The sequence below is a fragment of the Lithobates pipiens genome, unplaced genomic scaffold (assembly GCF_037356315.1).
Source record: "Lithobates pipiens isolate NorthernLeopardFrog02 unplaced genomic scaffold, aLitPip1_a1.2 Scaffold_8, whole genome shotgun sequence".
In the NCBI taxonomy this organism is placed as follows: Eukaryota; Metazoa; Chordata; class Amphibia; order Anura; family Ranidae; genus Lithobates; species Lithobates pipiens.
In genome coordinates, this window is record NW_027507903.1 from 411,110,137 (window position 1) to 411,134,116 (window position 23,980).

A 23,980-nucleotide genomic window follows, 5' to 3' on the forward strand; every position below is an offset into this window, starting at 1 on the left:
GGGTCCCCCTCACAATCTATACCAGACCCTTATCCAAGCATGCAGTCTGGAAGACCAGGAAAGGGGAGAAGAATAGCGAGCACCCCCCCTTCTGAAGCATTCCAGGCCACATGCTGATTGAGACAAGGATCTTGTCCCCACAACCCTGGGCTGTGTTTGTTGGGGTATGCTAGCAGGGGGCTTATCACAATCTAGAAGCCCCCTATAAGAAAAGGGGCCCCCAGATCCCACCCCCACATTTTAGTGTGGGGTTCCCCCTCAAGATCCATAAACAGACTCAGACTCAAAGGCCTGGTATGAATTTTGGGGGGGGGGGGGGACGCCACGCTGTTTTTTACAATTTTTTTAATCAATTTGATGTGAGGTTTCATCCATACCAGAAGGAAAGGAATTGTTTTGATTGGTAAAAGGACAAGTCACAATCATCTCAAAGTCAGATCAAAATCAGATCCCATTAATTTAAGTTGCATGGAAGTCAGACCTAAAGTCGCAGGGCAAAGTCTGAACGAAAGTTGTGCGACTATCGTGGCGGATCAGTGTGAACATGGCCTGAGGCCTCGTGCAAACAAATGTAATAAAAATGACACTTGTCAACACTGAATCTTGCTTCCAGAAGCTGGCAGAAAGATCCCAGTAGAAAAAATGTGTGTAATAACGCGTAAAGTATGTATGTTTATACATATACAGTATCTCATAAAAGTGGGTATACCCCTCACGTTTTTGTAAATATTTTATTATATATTTTCATGTGACAACTCTGAAGAAATGACACTTTGCTACAATGTAAAGTAGTGAGTGTACAGCTTGTATAAGCCCTTGTACACACAGTCGGAGATTCCGACGGAATGTTTCCTATCGGACCGTTTTGTCGGATATTCCGACTGTGTGTGGTCTGCATCAGACTGTTTCCGTCGGAATATCCGACGGACCAAGTTTTCCAACTTACCGGTAAAATTTTCAGACAAAATGCTCCTATCGGACATATTCCGATCATGTGTAGCCTACTCCGACGGACAAAGTGCCAGGCATGCTCAGATCAAATTCCTAGACCAAAGCTATTGGCTACTAGCCTGAACGTAGTCCCGTCGTAACGAAATAACGTCATCACGTTATGTACAATCGGATTTTCCGACAACTGAGTCCGACCGTGTGTATGCAACATCACTTCCGGACCTCTTCCGGAATTAATCTAATTTGGTTGCCGGAATCTCCGATCATGTGTACGGGGGCTAACAGTGTAAATTTGCTGTCCCCTCAAAAAAACTCAACACACAGCCATTCATGTCCAAACTGCTGGCAACAAAAGTGAGTAGACCCCTAAGTGAAAATGTCCAAATTGGGCCCAAAGTGTCAATATTTTGTGTGGCCACCATTATTTCTTATCGTACATCATGGGACACAGAGCCATAGTATTTACTATGTGGGTTTAATGGGCCACCTTCAGGTGCTGGACACTGGCATGCCCTAAACTAAAAAGTGCCCTATATAACCCCTCCCATTGGTGGGAGTACCTCCATTTTTCGCCAGTGTCTAAGGTGTTGTCATGAGTGAAGATGTGCTGTGCTGAGCTCCACTGGAGCAATCCTTGCTGGGGCTAGCCATGCTGACCGGATCCATTCAAAGTGTCTCTTTTGGCCGAATTGAATGGTACCCCGGCCTCGTTCATGAAGAATTGAGGTTTTGCCTGTGAATGCTTCTCTATTAGAGTACTTTTTGGTAGTGAGGCCAAGTTTTACTGGCAGGGTGCTGTTGCAGGCCCAGGATAGTGGGTTTCCTCTAGGATCCCCCAGCTCCTGAAGGTTTATCGGAACCCACCGTGAAGGGTGAAGATTGGGTCTGTTGGTTTACCACAGAAAACCCTGCAGCGGTAAAGGTAAGTGGAGTTTTCTAAGAAATTTTCAACATTTTCTTATGATTTTCTCCTTTAAAATTGTAAATGTTGTCATTCCTATGTAGTCACCACTGGGGGCTGTATTGAGCGCTTACATGACTCGTGCTTCTGAGAAAGCCACAATGTGATCCAGGAAGCAGAAAGTGCTTCCTCCTCCAAACGGCAGAGAGTCCTCCAGTGACCCATTTTAGATCTCAAACATCTAAACTGTTTTTTAAACATCCGTTCCTTTTGCATGGAGCCAATCCGATCTGTAGTCTCCTTCCTACAAGGGGGAGAACTTCTAGCTTCAATCGACATCAAGGATGTTTATCTCCATGTGCCGATTTTCCCCGCTCATCAGAAATTTCTATGCTTCGAAGTAGAAAATCATCACTTTTAATTTGTAGCTCTACCTTTCGGACTGGCTACTGCACCTCGAATGTTTACAAAGATCCTGGCTCCTCTTTTAGCTAGGTTAAAGGCCAAAGGTATTACAATACTAGCCTACTTAGATTATATACTCTTAATAGATCAATCGGTAGCCCACTTAAACCAAACTTTGGTCATCACAGTCAGCTACCTGGAAGACCTAGATTGGATTCTCAACATAGAAAAATCCTCCTTAAAACCATCAAGGAGATTGCAGTACTTGGGGCTGATCATAGATACAGCTCAAAAGAGGGTATTTCTGCCCCAGGAAAAGATCAGTTCCATAAAAGAACTGATCCAGGTGGTCAAAGCAAAGAAGAATCCTTCTATTCGTATTTGCATGAAATTGTTGGGAAAGATGGTGGCTTCTTTCGAGGTCATTCCTTATGCGAAGTTTCATTCGAGACTGCTACAAAACAGTATCCTATCTACTCGGAAATGAAGGTCTATGCTCTGGACTTTCCAATGCATTTATCCCCCAGTGTGTGTCAGAGCCTCAATTGGTGGTTGATATCCAAGAAGAGAATGGTCCCTTCATCCCAACATCTTTCTGTCAATATGTCAAAAATGGGGAGTTCTGGACATGGATCTGTTTGCATCCAGGTTCAACAACATGATCGACAACTTTGTGTCAAGGACAAGGGATCCGATGGCATGCGGAACCTTGGGATCAGTTCTCACTGATCTATGCATTCCCTCCTGTTCTGCTGCTTCCACAGCTTCTTCGCAGGATCAAGCAAGAAGGTAAGTAGGTGATTCTTGTGGCCCAGAAGATCTTGGTTTGCCGAGATCATAAAAATGGCGGTAGGGGACCCTTGAACCCTACCACTGTGGCCAGACCTTCTCTCAAAAGGTCCGGTATTCCATCCTATCTTACAAACTCTAAATTTAATGGTTTGGCTATTGAGACCCACATTCTAAAGGACTGCGGGCTGTCAACTTCAGTAGTTTCGACTATGGTTAATGCTAGGAATCCAGCCTCCAGAATCATATACTATAGAGTTTGGAAGGCATATGTCTCATGGTGTGAATCCAGGGGTTGGCACCCCAGAAAATATGTCATAGGTAGGATCCTTGAATTCTTACAAATGGGATTAGAGTTGAAGCTGGCCTTGAGTACTTTCAAAGGCCAGGTGTCGGCCTTATCTGTGTTTTTTCAATGACCGCTTGCTTCACATTCTCTGTTTCCTGACTTTATTCAGGGGATTACACTGATCCCCTTTTAGATCCCCCTTGAACCCTTGGGACTTAAATCTAGTCCCATCAGCAGACTTCTTCTAGAAGAGTGTCAGAGTTGGCTGCTCTTTCTTGTACAGAGCCATATTTGGTTCTGCATAAGGATAAGGTTGTATGACGACCTCATCCTAAATTCCTACTGAAAGTAGTATCAGGTTTTCATTTAAACCAAGATATTGTTGTGCCTTCTTTTTTTCCAGAGCCTCATTCTGTAAAGGAAAAATCACTACATTCTCTTGAAGTGGTGAGGGTGGTCAAGGTCTATTTGAAAGTGACCGCTCAGATTCGTAAAATAGATGTTTGTTTTGTGTTGCCAGACAGTTCTAAAAGAGGACAGGCAGCATCAAAATCTACTATTTCTAAATGGATTTGTCAAATGATTGTTCAAGCTTATGGTTTAAAGAGGAAAATTCCTCCTTTTCATATTAAAGCACACTCCACCAGGGCTGTTAGTGCTTCTTGGGCAGTGCATTACTAATTCTCCTTGGCTTAGATCTGCAAGGCCGCAGCTTGGTCCTCAGTCCACACATTTACCAAATTCTATCAAGTAGATGTGAGAGGTCATGAGGATAGTGCCTTTGGGCACAGTGTACTATAGGCTGCAGTATGAGTTCTTTGATCTCATGGTGCCCTACATTTGTTGTGTCTCTCTCCCCTCAGTTGGCATCACTCTGGGACATCCCACATAGTAATTATTATGGCTCTGTGTCCCGTGATGTACGATTAAAGAAAATGGGGATTTTTATAATAGCTTACCTGCAAAATCCTTTTCTTTTGAAGTACATCACGGGACACAGAGGTCTCGCCCCTCTTTCCAGTATGTATTGCTTTGCTACAAAACTGTATGGGAGGTCTTATATAGGGAGGCAACTTCCTGTTTAGGGTTTGCCAAAGTCCAGCACCTGAAGGTGGACTATAAACCAACATAGTAATTACTATGGCGCTGTGTCCCATGATGTACTTCAAAAGAAAATGATTTTTACAGGTAAGCTGTTCTGAACGCAGTGCTAGAATATGCTTCTAAACACTGTTGTGTACATGACTGTCTGTGTTCAGATTACAGAAAAAAAAAAACGCCATACGGATCTGAACAAGGAATTTAGATCCATGCATGAGCACTTAAATGAAAGTTCTGTGTTATGTACCAAAGGTTTGTAATTGTGTTCAAACAGTTGGCAATGACATCCATTTTTCTGTTATGAAAAGTTTCCTAAGAAAAAAACATGAACTCAAAACCATTATCATTTCCCTCCAAACAGAAATGTTTAAATGTATTGCAGCCATGGCTAGCAAGTTCCTCAATGAACATCTGGGCAGAACTGCAGTTTCTTGTCTAGTTCTGTGTTGTGTAGCCTCCATTTAATGCTCAGCGTGTGTAAGTAAGGCTGTAGTGGGCCCCCACAGCAATGCTGTCACAATGACCAAAATTGCCATAGTCTATAGGAGTGTCTATAGGGCTTATTCTACACAGTGGTAAACTAGTATGTAGCATCGGTAAAATCTTTTCAGGCATCTTATACGCAGATCCATCGTGCTGAGCTAGTGTGCTAAATTTCTGAAGCTGTGCATATCTCCATAACAAAGCTGTCTTTTATTTTTACAAAAATTATTAATATTAGCCTTAAGCTGATGACAGTGTTGGCACAACAATGGAAGAGAGAATTTTTAACAATAGGCTTGTAATATGTCATTTGCATTACACTAAAGCAGAACTGTGGGAAAATGACTAAATGTACATAAAATATAATAAATATATTGAACAAGACATAAAAGATTACTTAGCATACAACTCTAATCCAGACATTTCCCCACTTACCCTATGGGAAGCACACAAGCCTGTGCTGCGCGGAGAAATTCAATGACAAATGGCACTGATTAAACGTGCACGTAACATTTTAGCGCAGAAGCTAGAAACTTAATTTAGAAACTGAGTTGCCTTTGCAACTTTCCAAAATAATCCTACTTCAATGGCAAAAATACAATTATAAAAAGCCAGCTTTCATATGCAACCCCAAGGTGCCAGATAGTTTAACCTACCCAATGTCACACCCCTGGTCTTCTCGGAACCTCTTCCATCTGGGAACCCTGGTGGACCCTAGATCGCGGAGACTGCTGTCATGCACTGACCTCCAATCCAAATTCGACCTCCCTCGTCAGGGATTTTACAGTTATTTGCAAATACGACACTTCGCTCAGACCATATCCTCCGACCTACGTTTCTCTCTGCCTTCCGCATTTGAAAACGTAATTCTAGCAGGTACGGCCCAAAGAGGAATGATCTCTGATATCTATAAAATAATTAATGCATTCCCTATGGATTCTAAAGGCAAACATGCATATATGCTCAAATGGGAAGAAGCGTTAGGTGAGAAAATTACAGAGGAACAGTGGCGGGTGATATGGTCACAGGCCTCCAAAAGCTCCATATGCACACTTTACAGGGAAAATGCATATAAAATTTGATTTTTTTGGTACATGACCCCGGACGTTCTCCATGCCATCTACCCCTCCATGCCTGACAAATGCTGGCGGTGCCTGGAGCACAGGGGAACCCTTTTACACATTTTTTGACAGTGCCCCTGTATAGTCCCTTTTTGGAAAGAGGTCCAGCACCTCTTGACCGGTATCCTAGACCAGCAGATGGCCCTGACCCCCAAAACCTTTTTGCTTGACATCCCTTTTTCTAAATTGACGAAATCCCAAAAGAAATTATCCCGACACATCCTGACGGCCGCGCGGTGTCTTATTGCCCTCCATTGGAAAAAGACACAGCCTCCTACCCCCGGTGCTCTCCACGCTAGAATCAGAGATGTGGAGCTGATGGAAAAGATGACCGCCAGGATACAGGACCAGTTAGAAGCGCATGATGTGGTATGGAGTCCCTGGAATCTCCGGGAGGATCGGACATGATCAGGCGCATGGAATACCCATGGTGACTACCTACCCTTATTCCCCCCCCCCCCCCCCCATTCCCCTCTTTTCTTTCTCTTGGTTTCTCCTTCTTTTTCTCTTTTCTAGTTCTCTTTTTCTTCCTTTTTATTTTTTCTCTTGAGAGTATTTTTGATAACGTCTCCTACATGCATATAGTAACGTAAGTTGATACCTGCTACCTCAGCATGGGCTCTTTCACTGGAAACAGAGATCTGAGGATTTGTATACCGATTTTCAGTGAAGGATTTTACTAACGACTGCGGATGAGCCTCCTCGTCCTGGTCCGTACCTACTCCAGGTGGCTATACTCCGTAGGTTGATATGCATGGACTACTTGATACTTTTCCTTTTCTTGTTATTTTAATGCTGCAGTGAAATGCATGAAGTGTATTGCATTGTATTAAACTAATAAAAAGTTTTTTGCAAAAAAAAAAAAAAAAGCCAGACTGGAATATGATTTATTCCTTACAGAATCCGCTGACACATCCTTACGCAGATCAAAACACGCTTTCTACATGAAATCAAACAAACCAAACACCTTCCTGGCACGTGCACTAAAATTCATTGACAAACAATCCAAACCTATCAGACTCAAACTATCAAATAACACTTATGCACCGTACACACGATCAGACTATCTGGTGGACTTAGTCCGCCGGACATTCCGAACGAGCAGACCTGTCCACACACGACCGTACTTTTCCAGCGGGGTCACCGGGTGATGTCCCCACCCATTATGATGTCACAGTCCCAGAGGATGCTGGGACTGTGACATCATAATGGGCGGGGACATCACCCGGTGACCCCGCCCATTGTCCCTATATAAGTCGCCACGTAACACGTCCCTGTCATTACAGCCAGAGACAGCGACAAGTCAACATCTTATGCAAGAAGAAGAAGATAAGAAGAGAAGAACAGAAGGCGGCGACGATGACAGAAGACCAGGTCACCGCTAGTAAAAGAGCTGGAAGAAGGAAGGAGGCCCGGCAAGAAGAACTGAAGAGGGAGGCAAGATCCCTGAAGTCGGAAGAAGACCCCCGTATGGCGGCAGTGACGAAGAAGAAAGCCGGGCTCCTCCGCTAGTGAAAGAGCTAGTAAAAGAGCAGAAGATAGCGGAGGAGTCTGGCGAGAAGACCCCCCAAGACAGAAGAAGACTACCGGAGCTGTGCTCCGGTTTTTAAAAATCATTTAAAAATCATTTAAAAACACGTGTTGTCTTTTATTTTTACACTTTTTTTTCACAGGTGAATGGGTAGGGGTACATGGTACCCCAATACTCATTCACATAAGGTGGGGGGCCAGGATCTGGGGGCCCCCTTATTAAAGGGGGCTCCCGAATTCCGATAAGCCCCCCGCCCGCAGACCCCGACAGCCAATGGCCAGGGTTGTCGGGAAGAGGCCCTTGTCCTCATCAACATGGGGACAAGGAGCTTTTGGGGTGGGGGGCCGCAGGGCCCCCCTTCCCCAAAGCACCCCCCCATGTTGAGGGCACATGGCCTGGTATGGCTCAGGAGGAGGGGGGCGCTCGCTCGTCCCCACCCCCTTTCCTGACCAGCCGGGTAGAGTGCTCGGATAAGGGTCGGATATGGACCTGGGAGGGACCCCCATGCCATTTTTTCAGCGTAGGGCTTCCCCTTTAAGTCCATATCAGGTGACGGGGCCAGCGACGTGTCAATCTCGCCGCCAAAGGTGGCAACATTGACCTCCTGTGCTAGTCTTGTCTACCTGGAGCTGCGTTCAAAATGAACTTTTCTCCATGCGGGAAAGTCCGTTAATTTCAAAAGTCCGGCGGACTAGCGAACACACGGACGGATTGTTCGGCGGACTCTGGTCCGCCGGATAGTTTGATCGTGTGTACGCGGCATTACACTAGTAATCCTCTGAAAATTGTTAGGAAATTCCGTACTCATTTAGCTTTGTTATACTCATCAAAAGAATTCAATCGTACTGAAGCTGACATCTTCTTTTCTAAACTAAATCTACCTGTATTAACACATACCCAAAGAAGCTTAATTGAAGAACATATAACAATAGAAGACGTTTCTCAAACTATAAAAGAACTAAAATTAAACAAAAGACCTGGCCCTGATGGCTATTCAGCCTTATGTTACCGAACATTCTCGGAAACTCTCTCTCCTATCTTAGCAGATGCATTTAACACTTTAATAGACTGTTACTCCTTCAGACGAAAATCATTAATATCAATTATATGTATGATCCCTAAGCATCATTCGGATAACACATCCTGCACAAACTATCGCCCCATTTCTCTTTTAAATCATGATATTAAAATTCTAGCAAAAATCTTAGCAACGCGCCTCAATAAGATCATCTGTAAACTAATAGATAATGATCAAGTTGGTTTCATGCCTACAAGGTAAGCAAGTGATAATGTTCGCCGAGCTGTCCTTTTGGCAAATATAGCCAGAATACACTGCATTCCCGCATGCTTTCCCTCTCATGATATCAGAAAGGCCTTTGATTCAGTAACTTGGCCCTATTTACAACACACCCTCCTCAAATGAGGATTTGGCCCCCACATCACTAATTGGATAGCAGCAGTTTACAATAAACCTCAAGCTTATGTGAAATACGCAGGTTATAAATCAGAATATTTCAATATAGAAAAAGGCACACGTCAGGGCTTCCCACTTTCCCCCTTTTTATTTGTCCTTTTAATAGAACCTTTAGCTCAACACCTCAGACTAGATCCAACTATCACCGGAATTGAATTAGGCGGCTATCAACATAAACTCTGCTTATTCACAGATGATATTTTATTGTTTCTATCATCCCCCCAAGTTTCAGGCCCCAACCTCTTTCCCATCCTTAACAAATTTGCCAGTATATCAGGATTAACAATTAACCCCAAGAAACGTATAGCATTAAAAATATCCCTTTCAATAATGGAACTTACTTCAGCAAAAATTGCGTTATCCTTCACTTGGGCAGAAAACTCAATCCCATTTTTAGGGATATACCTTACAGCCTCTCTTTCAAATTTGTATTCTGCTAATTACCCTGTCACGCTGAAACTCATCACAAACCTAATGAAGAACTGGTCCAATCTCCCTATATCCTGGATATATTATTGTATTTATTCAGAGTATTACTGATTACAGTTCCTTCCACTATTTACGACTTGTTCAGAAAAGTTAATCTACATTTATATGGGGATCATCAAAACTGAGTATACCCTTACACACATTAAACCTCCCTAAAAATTCAGGGGGGCTAGGAGTACCAAATTTTGCTACATGTTACAAAGCAGCTCACATAGCTAGCTTTTCTAAATACCACGCCACAAAGGAAATTCCTCTTTGGGTGTTGATAGAGGCTAACTAATGCGATTCTTTATCGATTTCCAATTTATTATGGCTCCGCCCCAAGGACCACCCCGGTTTACGTAAACCTGTAACCAAACATTATTTATCCTTTTGGGATATGTTCAAACTTAAACATCATTTACAATCTCCACACAACCCTCTCCTCTCCTTCCTTAAAAACCCAACCTTTTATCCTGCATGGATCTATTCCTTATCTTTTAAAATATGGTCATCCTTAGATGTATTCAGAATGCACAAATTCGTCTTCATCCTTTATCCCCTTTCCATCCCTCTGCGAAACTCAAGGCATACTTCATGTTAGGTACCACAGATACAAGGGTGCCTTGACGAGGCTCTGTGGCTTACGCATGCATTTGCAAATGTGTGCAGACTAAACACCTGCTTTTAACGCATACTGTTAGCCCTTGTACACACGGTCGGAGATTCCGACAACCAAATCCGTCGGATTTTGTCTGAAACTGTTGCGTACACATGGTCAGACAAAATTGTCGGAAAATCTGACGCGATGACGTTATTTCGTTACAACGGGACTACGTTCAGGCTAGTAGCCAATAGCTTTGGTGTAGGAATTTGATCTGAACATGCGTGGCACTTTGTCCGATCGGAATTCTCTACACATGATCGGAGTATATCCGATCGGAGCATTTTGTCTGAAAATTTTACCAACAAGTTGGAAAACTTGGTCTGTCGGATACTCCAATGGAAACAGTCCGATGTAGACCACACACAGTCGGAATATCCGACAAAACGTTCCGATCGGACACATTCCGTCGGAATCTCCAACTGTGTGTACAAGGGCTAAGACAGGTTATTTGGTTGTCTGCGGGCTGGTGGTAAGTTAAGCTTGGTTTTTCTACTGGATGGAATTATCCTGTGTTAACTCTGGCTAGTTGTGTGCATAACCTAATGTAATGAGAAAAGCTTTTTTAAGAACCTTTACAGTTGAATTCCATGAAAACAATTACATGGTTGAATTACAGATATACATTACGAACCTATTTAACTTCCAAAGATTTAAATTGTCTTGTTATCAATGGCGACTACTGGGTAAATATTAGAATCTGTCTTAAACGAAAAACCTAACTGGTATTTGTGTGTAATGAAACCTAACATTGGCTTCCAGTGTTTGCATAGGGGTCAAGGTAAACTGCTGTTAGCAAAGCTTCTTTTTTTTATTACTGAAGGTTACAATTTTTTAAACAAATGTATTTATACAACAGATGCCACACTTATTAATTTTCTATAATGACATGATTCTGTAATGATTGACTAACCTCTTGTGTGTACACATCTTGCTCCAGAACTGTCATTTCTTTATGGATCAGAGCTCTGTGCTGTTTTTTCAGCCACTCCCTCCTTGCCCGTGCCATGGAGAACTCTAGCTCTATGCCCAAACATTCTGACAATGGCTTCTGCCATAAAATAAAAAAATATATATATTTGACAAATACAGGGTGCACACATGACATAGGGTTCAGAGAGTAATACAGATTTTATAAAGAGAAAAAACAGCAAAAGCCGTTTTCCTTTACACTTTTTGTCTTTGACTGAAAGTTGGCAATAGAAATGGTACCTTGTTAGTGGCCGTCTGTTGATTGTTGTAATGTCTGCAACTGGAGTTTTCTGTGTCATCTTCACTGTTCTTGGTGGAATTTTTCTCCCCTGGTCAAGAGTTTTGGAAAACTATTAGTTGGATTTAATCACATACGAGTCAAGAAATTTGTACCGCAATACAAATATGATTAACTGGTAGTTCCGTTTTTTTGGCCAAGGTATCTGTGTTATGTAACAAGATGATTGACGAATGTAATGCAGATTGTACATATATTATGGTAATCAATGGGTGTGTTGGGATACACCAGCAACACACACACCCTCCTCCCTGGAGCAGTTTCTTCACAACTGGGAATCATATCAGCAAGTGGTTGAGCCAGGGATTGAGAAGGCAAAAATTAAACATCATCTTGCATTTGGCAGACAGTAACGCAGGCAAATAGGACCCACATGTAATGCAGCGCGGTGGTGATGCGTTTACAGTGTTAAAACAGACATTGAAAATATGGCATATCGTCCCCTCACCACCTGTTAAATGCCTTTGAAAAGCGATTCATCATGGATCACTTTTACGGAGGGGTGGCAAGGGCTGCCACGCATATGAACAAGCTTTATGTTCACTTTTGTGGAGTGCATTGTGGCACTATTCATGTTGAATGGCATTCTAGTGCATTCTTACATTAGCAACCAACATGCCCTGCGTTGTAAAAAGCACTGCATTAAAAAAGTACATTTCTGATATTTAGTTTTTTTTAAGGTGTATTGCCAGTACATTCAAAATGAAAGGATTGCCTTAAAGCGGAACTGAAAAATGTCGAGCAGACAGGCTCTTTGTTGCAAGAAGAGATACAGTATGCTATGTCTCTTCTGTAATAAAGCAAACCTACCTGTCTGTTCGCAATCATCTTTAACCTTATGTCTCCCACATAGCACTTACAGCGGATATAGAAAAGAATTACCCCCATTTAAAATAATCACATTTTGTTGTTTTGCAGCCTAAAATTAAGACAGTTTTTGTTTTATCCAGTGCAATGAGTGCAACTTATAACATCCAAGTGAAAGATATAACACCAACATGTTAGAAATAATAGAAATTCAAAAACAGAATCACTGAATTGGTAAAAGGATCACCCCCTCCTAAAAATGACTCAATCAGGTGTAGCTAATCACCTTCTCAATGGCACACAAAGCCATTTGACTTTCAACTGTAATCAGCTGTGATAATTTTGATTAGCTCAAAAGAATGGCCAGACTGCTGGTTGGAAGCTAAACAGTGGGGACCTTGAGTGGAGAGTGAAAAAATCTTGCATTTTGACTGCTGGTGATGGATGGGTTGCATTTGTAGGTTCTTTTTGGGGCTTTTCCTTGTAGCTTTTTAACACCCTTTTCTGACACTTTTTAAACATCTTTCTTCTTTTTTTTTATTTACTTCCTTCAGCCTACTAATTAAGGGGAGTGGTTAATTGGTCACAGGTGCTTGAAGCCTATATAACTTTCTGCAGAACTCATTGTGAGCCTGCTCATCTTTGAGTTTGCTGGAACTTAGACCAAGTGTAACTGGTCTAAGTTGTGTGTTAAAAACCAGAGTTAGTGGAACTGGTCTAAGTGGTGAGTTAAAAATCAGAGTTAGTGGAACTGGTCTAAGTGGTGAGTTAAAAACTAGAGTTTAAAACAGGAGGCTATAACCCGGGGTCATAGTACCCGTGTAGTGTGAGTACCTGAGTGTTGTCTGAGTAGTGTGTGTGTGGATCATTAGTACGTAGTCCTGTGAGTAGTCTGCAAGTTCACGTAGTTCTGCAAGTGCACGTAGGTCTGCGAGTGCACGTAGTTCTGCGAGTGGTCTGCGAGTGCATGTAGGTCTGCTAGTGCACGTACATCTGCGAGTGGTCTGTGAGTGCATGAAGGTCTGTGAGTACCTGTGTATTGTCTTGTTGAGTACCCGTGTATTGTCTTGTTGAATATTAGTGTCAGGAGGCTAGTTGGTCTGCAAGTGCACGTAGGTCTGCGAGTGCACTTAGGTCTGTGAGTGGTCTGCGAGTGGCTTGCGTGTGCACGTAGGTCTGCGAGTGCTCGTAGGTCTGCGAGTGGTCTGCGTGTGCTCGTAGGTCTGCGAGTGGTCTGCGAGTGCACGTAGGTCTGCGAGTGCACGTAGGTCTGCGAGTGCACATAGTTCTGTGAGTGTACGTAGGTCTGTGAGTGCAAGTAGGTCTGTGAGCGCAAGTAGGTCTGTGAGCGCAAGTAGGTCTGTGAGCGGTCTGCAAGTGCACGTAGGTCTGTGAGTGCACATAATTCTGCGAGTGGTCTGCGAGTGTACGTAGTTCTGCGAATGCACGTAGTGTTCTGTGAGTGCACGCAGTTCTGCGAATGGTCTGCGAGTGCATGTAGGTCTGTGAGTACCTGTGTATTGTCTTGTTGAGTACCTGTGTATTGTCTTGTTGAGTATTAGTGTCAGGAAGCTAGTTAGTCTGCAAGTGCACATAGGTCTGCGAGTGCATGTAGGTCTGCGAGTGGTCTGCATGTGCACGTAGGTCTGCGAGTGGTCTGCGAGTGCACGTAGTCCTGTGAGTGGTCTGTGAGTGCACTTAGCTCTGCGAGTGCACGTAGTCCTGCGAGTGCACGTAGTCCTGGGAGTGCACGTAGTCCTGTGAGTGCACATTGGTCTGTGAGTGCATGTAGTTCTGCAAGTGCACGTAGGTCTGCGAGTGCACGTAGGTCTGTGAGTGGTCTGCGAGTGTACGTAGTTCTGCGAGTGCACGTAGGTCTGCCAGTGCACATAGTTATGTGAGTGGTCTGCGAGTGCACGTAGATCCACAAGCGGTCTGTGAGTGCATGTAGTTCTGCGAGTGCACGTAGGTCTGCGAGTGCACACATTCCTGCGAGTGCACGTAGTTCTGCGAGTGCATGTAGGTCTGAGAGTAGTCTGTGAGTGCACGTAGGTCTGCGAGTGCACGTAGTTCTGCGAGTGCACGTAGGTCTGCTAGTGCATGTAGTTCTGTGAGTAGTCTATGAGTGCACGTAGGTCTGCGAGTGCACGTAGGTCTGTGAGTGGTCTGCGAGTGTACGTAGTTCTGCGAGTGTACGTAGGTCTGCCAGTGCACGTAGGTCTGCCAGTGCACATAGTTATGTGAGTGGTCTGCGAGTGCACGTAGATCCACAAGCGGTCTGTGAGTGCATGTAGTTCTGCGAGTCCATGTAGTTCTGCGAGTGCACGCAGGTCTGCAAGTGCACATAGTTCTGCGAGTGCATGTAGGTCTGAGAGTAGTCTGTGAGTGCACGTAGGTCTGCGAGTGAACGTAGGTCTGCGAGTGCATGTAGGTCTGCTAGTGCATGTAGTTCTGTGAGTAGTCTATGAGTGCACGTAGGTCTGTGAGTGGTCTGCGAGTGCACATAGGTCTGCTAGTGCACGTAGGTTTGCGAGTACCTATGTTGAAATCTCGGAACACCCAATAAGAGGATAATATGCGACCGGTCTAAACTACGTGGCATGTTCACCAATGGCAAGAGCCTGGCGGACAAGATGGGTGAACTAGAGATAATGTTGTATGGGGGGGGGGGTGAATTTTGGATTTTGTGGGAATTTCAGTGACCTGGTTCAACAGCTCTCATGATTGGCTGGCAAACATTCAAGTGTATACCCTTTATCGCACGGATATAGAGGGTAAAAACTTGCAGACCTACAGATGAATGTGAGAGATTACATCGCTAAGGGAGCTAGGAAGGAGGTGGAATCCTTATGGGTAGAGCTACAAAGGGATGAAGCGAAGGGGAAAATAATACTGGGAGTATGCTATAGGCCCCCTAACCTGGGGGAGGAAGGGGAGACAGATCTCCTGTCACAATTTGGATTAGCAGCAAGGATGGGAAGTGTTATCATAATGGGGGATTTTAACTATCCAGACATAGACTGGCAGAGGGAACCACACATTCATCTAAGGCTCGCCAGTTCCTAAACGTTTTGCAGCACAATTTTATGGGTCAGATGGTAGAAGCACCAACTAGAAATAAAGCATTACTGGATCTACTGATTACCAACAATACAGACCTGATCACGGATGTGGAAATACGGGGCAATTTAGATACAGTAATCACAGGTCAATTGGCTTCAGTATAAATCACACAAATAGTAAATATAAGGGGAATACAAACACATTGAATTTCAAAAGAGCCAACTTCCCTAAACTACGAGCCTTGCTAGAAGGCATAAATTGGGATAAAATCATAGAAACAAAGAACACGGAGGAGAGATGGGTTTGTGTTAAGAGCATATTAAATAAGGGCATTAGCCAATGCATCCCATTGGGTAATACATTTTAAAGAGTGAACAAAAGTCTTGGATGGCTTAACTCCAATGTAAAAATGCATATAAAAGCAAAGGAGAAGGCCTTAAAAAAAATACAATGTTGAGGGATCATCATCAGCATTCAGACTTTATAAAGAATGCAACAAGAAATGTAAGGGTGCAATAATAGGATTTTTAAAACAGCTTACCTGTAAAATCCTTTTCTTGGAGTACATCATAGGACACAGAGTCTCAAGTAATTACTTGGTGGGTTATAGGCCTACCTTCAGGTGTTGACACTGGTATAACCAATACAGGAAGTTGACTCCCCTATATAACCCCTCCTCCTTCCAGGAGCACTCAGTTTTTGTAGCCAAGCAATATAAGTAATATACTCTCACCCCATAAAACAGAGGGGCGGGAGCTCTGTGTCCTATGATGTACTCCAAGAAAAGGATTTTACAGGTAAGCTGTTTTAAAAATCCTATTTTCTTTTTCGTACATCATAGGACACAGAGTCTCAAGTAATTACTTGGTGGGATGTCCCATAGCAATGCTACTTGAGGGGAGGGAGACACAACCCGTAGGGTAACCCCCAGACCCGAGGACTTATACTGCTGCCTGCAGCACACTGCGCCGAAGGCGATATCCTCATTCCATCTTACATGCACTTGATAACATTTTGCAAATGTATGTACTGAAGGTCAAGTCGCGGCCTTGCAGATTTGAGACCTGGAGGCCTGGTGACGCACTGCCCAGGAAGCACCAACCGCTCTGGTAGAGTGCGCCTTAACTTGAAAAGGGGGAATCTTTCCCTTTAAATCATAAGTTTGAATTATAACTTGCCAAATGCACTTAGCGACAGTGGATTTTGACGCTGCCTGTCCCTTCTTAGGATCCTCTGGCAGAAGAAATAAGATATCAGTCTTACGAATCGGAGCAGTTTTCTTAAATACATTTTCACTGCTCTCACTACATCAAGACAATGTAGTGACCTTTCTTCCCTGGAACAAGGTCTTGGGAAAAAACCCTGGCAGGACAATATCTTCATTCAGATGAAAGCCTGAAACCACTTTTGGCAAAAAACCTGGACGAGGGCGTAACAGCACTCTGTCCTCATGAATAATCAAATATGACTCCTTACAAGAAAGAGCAGCCAATTCTGAAATCCTCCTTGCTGAGGATATAGCAAATGAAAATATCAGCTTCCTAGTCAGAAGGACTAAGGGAACATGCTGTAACGGTTCAAATGGCTGTTTTTGTAACACTGACAAAACTAAATTTAAGTCCCAAGGGCTTAAGAGTGATTTAACTGGCAGATTAATCCGCAGCACTCCTTGCATGAAACCCTGGACTAAAGAATGCATAGCAAGCAGTCTTTGAAATAAAATTGATAAGGCTGAGACTTGGCCCTTAATAGTACTCAGGGCCAACTTCATCTCTACGCTTAATTGTAGAAAGGTAAGAATTCTGCCTATGATATATCTCCGTGGGGTACCAACCCTTGGACTCACACCAGGAAACATAAGCTTTCCAGGCTCTATAATATATAGCTCTAGAAGCTGGCTTCCTAGCATTAATCAAAGTAGAGATAACTGACCTGGAAAGCCCACATTTATTCAGAATGTGGGTCTCAATAGCCAAGCCGTTAAATTTAGCGTTCGTAAAGTAGGATGGAATATCGGCCCTTGAGATAGCAGGTCTGGTCTTAGTGGGAAGAGCCCTGGACCCTCCACTGCCATCTTTACGATCTCTGTGTACCATGACCTTCTGGGCCATGCTGGTGCTACCAGTGTTACCGATTTTCTTTCCAGCTTGATCCTGCAAAGAACTTGAGGTAGCAACTGAATCAGGGAAAAGTGCATTGAGCAGTAAAAACTGATCCCACGGGGTCGCCAACGCATCTGTTCCGTATGCGAGTGGGTCCCTTGTCCTGGATGCAAAGTTGACTAGCTTAGTGTTGAATCTGGACGCTAGAAGGTCTACTTCCGGAGTCCCCCATCTATGGCAAACAGCCTGAAACACCTTGGGGTAAAGAGACTATTCTCCTGGGAATAACTGCAAGCCACTTAGATAGTCCCCCTGCCAATTCTCTTCCCGCGGAATGAAAACTGCCAATAGGCATGAAACATTCTCTTCTGTCCAAGTTAGAATCTGGTTCACCTCTCTCTGAGCTGAGAAACTCTTGGTGACCCCTTGTGGTTGATATATGCCACAGCCGTGGCATTTTCAGACTGGGTCCTGGCCGGCCAATTCTTTAACCTGGAGGTCCAGGTTTCTATAGCCAGATACACTGCCGGAATCTCTAGGATGTCGATGGGCAAGGCTCCTACTCCCCAGCCTGAAAAGCTGGCATCTGTTGTTACTAGCTTCCAGATAATTGATCTGAAGGGCTTTCCCTTCAGCAGGTTCCAAGATAGTAACCACCAACTGAGGCTTTGGGACACTCATGGGGACAGCCACATTGGCAAGTCCAAAGCTTGAATCATATTTTATTTTTATTTTTTTTTCAACATGAATTTTATTAAGTTTTCATAATCATACAGCATAAGCAGTAGGTACAATTCTTATGGTACATATTAAACAGAAGATGGTACTAACGTACCCAAAAAAAAGCAAACAAAAATATAGACGCAGGTGATATCAGTACGTTGAGAACATCAAATAACATAGTAGGTGAAGTTACTAGTAAGTTTATAGTAATGAACAAGTTACCAAAAACAATATAATGTAAAATAATCTCGATCATGAAACGTAATAAACTTAAGAAGTGTTAACGTCTAACGTAGGGATTGTCTAAAAATGGATACAACATCAGTCTCAAATCTCCGGCCACCCCAATGGGGAGCAAGCTGTGACCGGAGAGGGAACTCGGTACCATTACAAGCTTGAATCATTTTGTTCCAAGCAGACAAAATACTGCTTTCAGTTTCAAATGGAATTGAGCATAGGGAACTCCTTCGAATGAAGCTACCATCTTCCCTAACAACCTCATGCAAAGGCAAATTGAAGGATTTCTCTTCGACCTGATTATCCTCACCAGCTCCTGTATGGAGCTGATCCTTGTGGGAGGCAAGAACACCCCTTTTCTGGGCTGTGTCTATGATCAGACCCAGCCTTCTTAGTGGCTTAAGGAGGATTTCTTTAGGTTGAGAATCCAACCCAAAGCTTCCAGGTAACTGCTTGTGATGGCTACACCTTGCTTCAAGCAAGCCACTGACTAGTCTATTAACAATAGATCGTCTAAGTAAGCCAAGACAGTTATGCCCTGTGCCCTTAACCTGACTAGAGGTGGGGCTAATACCTTAGTGAATACCCGAGGTGCTGTAGCAAGCCCGAAGGGCAGGGCTATTAACTGAAAATGCTTCTGTTCTACTTTGAACCGCAGAAACCTCTGGTGAGGAGGAAATATATGGACAAGCAGCTATGCATCTCTGATGTCGATGGACCCCAGAAGTTTTTCTCCTTGCAGGATGGAAGCGACTGACTTGATTGACTCCATGCAAATGGAGCGGATTTTCAGGAACCGATTTAGATTACATAGATCTAGACTTGGTCTGATATCCCCATTTTGGCTTTGGCACCGTAATTAGGTTTGAGTAAAACCTCAAACCTTGCTCTTGTTTGGGAATCTGTCTGATCCCCTTGAGCCAATAATCGGTCTAATGCTTGCAACAGGGATTGCCTTTTCCCTGGATCCTTGGGAACGTTTGATCTCAGAAAACGAGATGGTGGAAACTCTCAAAGCTCTAGCTTGTATCCTAGAGACACTGTGGAGAGAGTCCATTTGTCCTGAATCTCCCTTTGCCAGACTTCTGAGTACATCAGAAGTCTTCCCCCCCCCACCTTGGTAAGGGGAGATGCCTCTTCAAAGGAGGTCTTGTACTCTGCTTTGCAGACTTGTAGCCCCAGGTCTTCCTTTATGCCTGGTCTGATGGCAGAGGCCGAACAGTTTAAATGAAAGACGTTTATATTTTCTTTTGACCTGCAAGAGTACTATTTCCGCTGGAAATTGTTTGAATGTATTTATCCAAACTATCGTCAAATAATCATTCTCCCTTAAAAGGGAAACTAGTTACAAGGTTCTTACAAGGCGTCTCAGCTGACCAACCCTTTAACCAAAGGGTCCTTTGCATATGTACAAGTACAAACGCAAGGCGTGATGCCTGGTGAATAGAATCCTTCATAGCGTCTACAGCAAAGCACAATGCTTTAGGTAGCTCGGCCAGTTCCCCTGCTTGTTGTGCAGGGAGCTCATCCGAGAGCATCTGTGAACTGGTCCTTTAAGAACTGACAGATGCCTATAGCTGCAATTGCAGGCTGAGCAACAGTACCTGCTAAGAAAAAAAGGATTTTAACAGACTTCCAACTTCTTATCTGTTGGATCTTTAAGCATAAGCGCATTGTCCACTGGGTAAAAAAAAACAATTTTTTTTTCCTCACATTGGAAATCGCAGAGCCAACTGCTGGAACTTTCCATCTTTTTTTTTTATTTTTTACCAAGCATTTTATTATGTATTTAACAGCATACAAAGTCACATGGAATAAGAACAATATAATGACATTGTTTAACCAGAAATACAACATGTAGCAGGTTAGACAAGCGGTGATACAAAGACCACTGAGATACAACAGACCCAACAAATAAAGGAATTACAAAGCCAAATGTAAATTTAACAGCTCCTGAGGATTAGATGACCCCCCCGAGATTCACCTGCGCTTCAGCCTCAGGTTCCTCTCCAAAGGGGTAAACCCCCTTGCAATTTCCTCTAAAATTAAAGTCAAATTAAGGGTCTGACTAGACTCCCAGTTAGACCCCATTCACACCTGAGCGTTTTGTAGCTTGACGCCTGAAGCTACAAAACGCTGGAGGAGAAAAAATCCATTATTCTCAATGGAGATGGTTCACATCTCCACTCCAAGTCGCCTGAAGCCCTACGCCTGAAGCTCAAACAAGTTCCGGACCCTTTCTTGTCGCGCGAATCGGGCTGATTTGGGCGTTTTTCTTCTTTTAACATTGGTGACCTTTTGCCCTGCACAAATTCGCGGCAAAACGCGGTAAAAAACGCCGCAAATCGCAGTAATAAACGCCGCAATAAACGATTGAAAATGCTACCCTCAGGTGTGAATGCAGCCTTAAACTGGGATGTGTGGACTAGCATAGGTATTGTTGTTTCAGGGGTCACGATCACAGCAATTGCTACTGTGAGCTCATTACTCCCTTCCTCTTTGCCATAATGCCTTATCGTCCCCGAAGGGAGTAGTAGCCCTATAGAGGGATAGCGAAGGGAGGGGAGGGGAGAGAGGGGGAGGGGAGAAAGGGATGGGAAAAAAAGAGAAGAGAAAGGAAAAAAAAAAGGGGGGGGAGAAGAGGAGCCCAGACTTGAGTGTTGAAGCGAGATTGCCAAGAACAAAGCTACTGAGCAGAGAGGGGGTGGGGGATACCACCAGCTACCCTCTCCGTCTGCGACTGACAGCGACTCAGTTTATGAATTTAAAAGAAAAGAAAAGAAAAAGGGGGGGGGCCAGGCGAAGTACCCAGATCTCCCCGGTACTTGCTCGGCTGCTAAATGGTAGTCACAGTGTTAAAAGTACCCTGTCCGGTTTCAATCGTTGCTCTGTAGCAGTGTCTGATAATGCTGCGATTTCTTAAAGGTGAGCCAAGGCTCCCAGATTGCAGAAAATGTAGAGATATTGTCATGCGATGAATGGATCAGCTCCTCCATCGTCTCAATGCGGTTGATACGGTGTATCCAGGTTCTAATCAAAGGTGGGGCTCTATATCTCCATAAGGCCGGAAAACACACATCCTGGCAGCATTAATCATATGCATGGCTACTGACTTAAAATATTTTTTTTGGGATATATCGGATAGGTGGAGGAGGTATTGCGCTGGGACAAATTCCAGGGGCAAGGAGGAGACGTTCGAGACCACCTCGTGCACCTTGCTCCAATAAGGCTGGATCAAGGGACATGTCCACCACACATGGAGGAAAGTCCCGGCTTCTTGTTCACATCTCCAACACCTATCCGACACAGTCAGGAAGATCTTATGCAACAATTCTGGGGTTTTGTACCATCTCGTTTTAATCTTGTACCCGTTTTCCTGAGCGTTTACATTGAGGGACCCTTTGTGGATAGATAAATGAATGTGGTCCCAGTCTGTGTCTCCTATTTCCCTACCCAGTGGCGCTTCCCAGAACTCTTGATCTGAGTGCAGAACAGAGTGAGTTTCTTTGAACATGGACGCATAAAGTGTGGAAATGACATGATCCTGTGGAGCTGAACCCGAACATAGAGATTCAAACACTGTGGGTATGCTTGTGAAGCCCCTTCTTCTCTCCGGGTGATCTAAAAAGTGTTTCAGTTGAATGTAAGGCCAGAAGGGGAAGGCTTTAGTGCTAGAGATTGCCGCTAAGTCTTGTTGCCGTGCAAACTTACCCCTATGGAAAAAGTGCTTAGCAAGCATCTCCTCATATGGCCATTCCTGTGCCAGATAGGACTTGTCCAGCCCGGGAGGAAAATCAGGGTTGCCTCTTATAGGAGTGATAGGGGAGACTGTGTCAGAGAGCGTGTGTGTTTTACATACTCTTTTAAATTCATGGAGAGTCGCCCCGATAAGCGGGTGTGAAAGAAGGGGGGGGGGCTAGATGGTAATTTGGAAAACCAAGGGAGGGAGCGAAGGTCCTGTTCCGCCAGCCGTCTTTCAAGACTGACCCAGGGTAATAGGGTAGGGCAGGTGGTACAAAAGGTTGTAACTGTGGGGAATGAGCTGATGGAAGTGGTAGGAGATTAGCTGGAGACGTGATAGGCTTTCCTGAAGAGATGAGTTTTCAGGGATCACCTGAAGGTAGCAAGAGTAGGGGATAGCCGGACCAGTGGAGGTAGCGAGTTCCAGAGGATGGGAGAGGCTCTGGAGCAATCCTGGAGACGAGCATGGGAGGAGGAGACAAGATAGCTTGAGAGTAGGAGGTCTTGAGAAGAGCGGAGAGGACGATTTGGGTGATATTTGGAGACAAGTTTGGTGATGTAACTCAGAGCAGAGTTAGGAAGTGAAATTAAGAAGTGAAAGATATTTAGTACAACACAGACCCTCCCTGGATCAGGACATCACTCCAAACTGGATAAAAGAGCTAGGAGGAAACTGGTAAGCAAGGTAGCAAGGTTACCGAGAGGCCTACAGCAACTCTGAAGCAGTTGCAGGAATTTATGACAAAGAGTAGTTATTGGGGGTTATCTACTAAAGGAAAATCCACTTTGCACTACAAATGCACTTGAAAGTGCACTTGGAAGTAAAGTCGCTGTAGATCCAAGAGGGACATGCAAGGAAAATAAAAAAAGCATTTTAGCTTGCACATGATTGGATGATAAAATCAGCAGGGCAGCTTCCCCTTATTTCAGATCTACCATTTAGACTTAGAGCGACTGCACTTTCAAGTGCACTTGCAGTGCAAAGTGGATTTGCCTTTCGTAAATAACCCCCATTGTGTGTATGTGACAACAATATCACAAATTCTCCACAAATGTGGCTTGTATAGGATGGTTGCAAATAAAAAAACCACTCCTCAAGGTAGGCCACATGGGGTAGCGACCAAGCTTTGCCAGAAAGCACCTTGAAGATTCTGAGGCCACATGGATAAAGGTCTTATGGTTTGAACCTAAAATTTAATTATTTGGCCTCAACACCAAACGATATGTCTGGCGGAAATCCAATATAGCTCACCATCCAAATAAAACCAGTCCAACAGTAAAGCATGGAGGTGGTAATATCCTGTTATGGGGTGTTTCTCTGCAGCAGGGACTGGAACACTTGTCAGGATAGAAGGAAAAAATGGATGGGGCAAAATACCGTCATATTATTGAGGAAAATCTGCTGTCCTCTGCCAGAAAGTTGTCAATGGGAAGAAGGTTTACCTTCCAACATGACAATGACCCAAAGCATACAGCACAAAATTTTATACAAGTAGAAGGCGCAAAAACTAAAACAATTATTATCCCTAAAATACTATATCGATGTGCTTGGTGAGCATAGTAATATATGCGTACAATAAGAGGCCTCAAGTCCACAATCTATATGATTGTATTAAGAGGGTCCACAATTGGAACAGGATGATGATAAAAGTGGGAGGGGGAGGAAATGGGGAGATCTAGGGATCTGTTCTATGACCCACACCTTTAGACCAAAGGTAGATCCATGGTGGGCCATAGCAAAGTGTTTAGGAATGCTTTGTGGAAACGTCCCTCCCTCAATGATCCTTCTGTGTTCTCCAAAATGCTGTCTAAGGGTCCAAATATTTCGGCCGACATAGATTAGGCCGCATGGGCAAGTGA

General features: G+C 43.9%; 1 protein-coding gene across 1 annotated transcript in view; it reads right to left on the reverse strand.

Moving 5' to 3' along the window:
• The window catches only part of LOC143962973 (uncharacterized), a 130,761-nt gene that overhangs the window by 15,274 nt on the left and 91,507 nt on the right, over positions 1 to 23,980 (reverse strand). Inside the window, exons 8-9 of the mRNA XM_077472498.1 lie at positions 11,390 to 11,478; positions 11,091 to 11,228 (exon numbers count right to left, since the gene is read on the reverse strand). Of these exons, the coding sequence (XP_077328624.1) occupies positions 11,091 to 11,228; positions 11,390 to 11,478 (227 nt within the window). The remainder of the gene's footprint in view (positions 1 to 11,090; positions 11,229 to 11,389; positions 11,479 to 23,980) is intronic.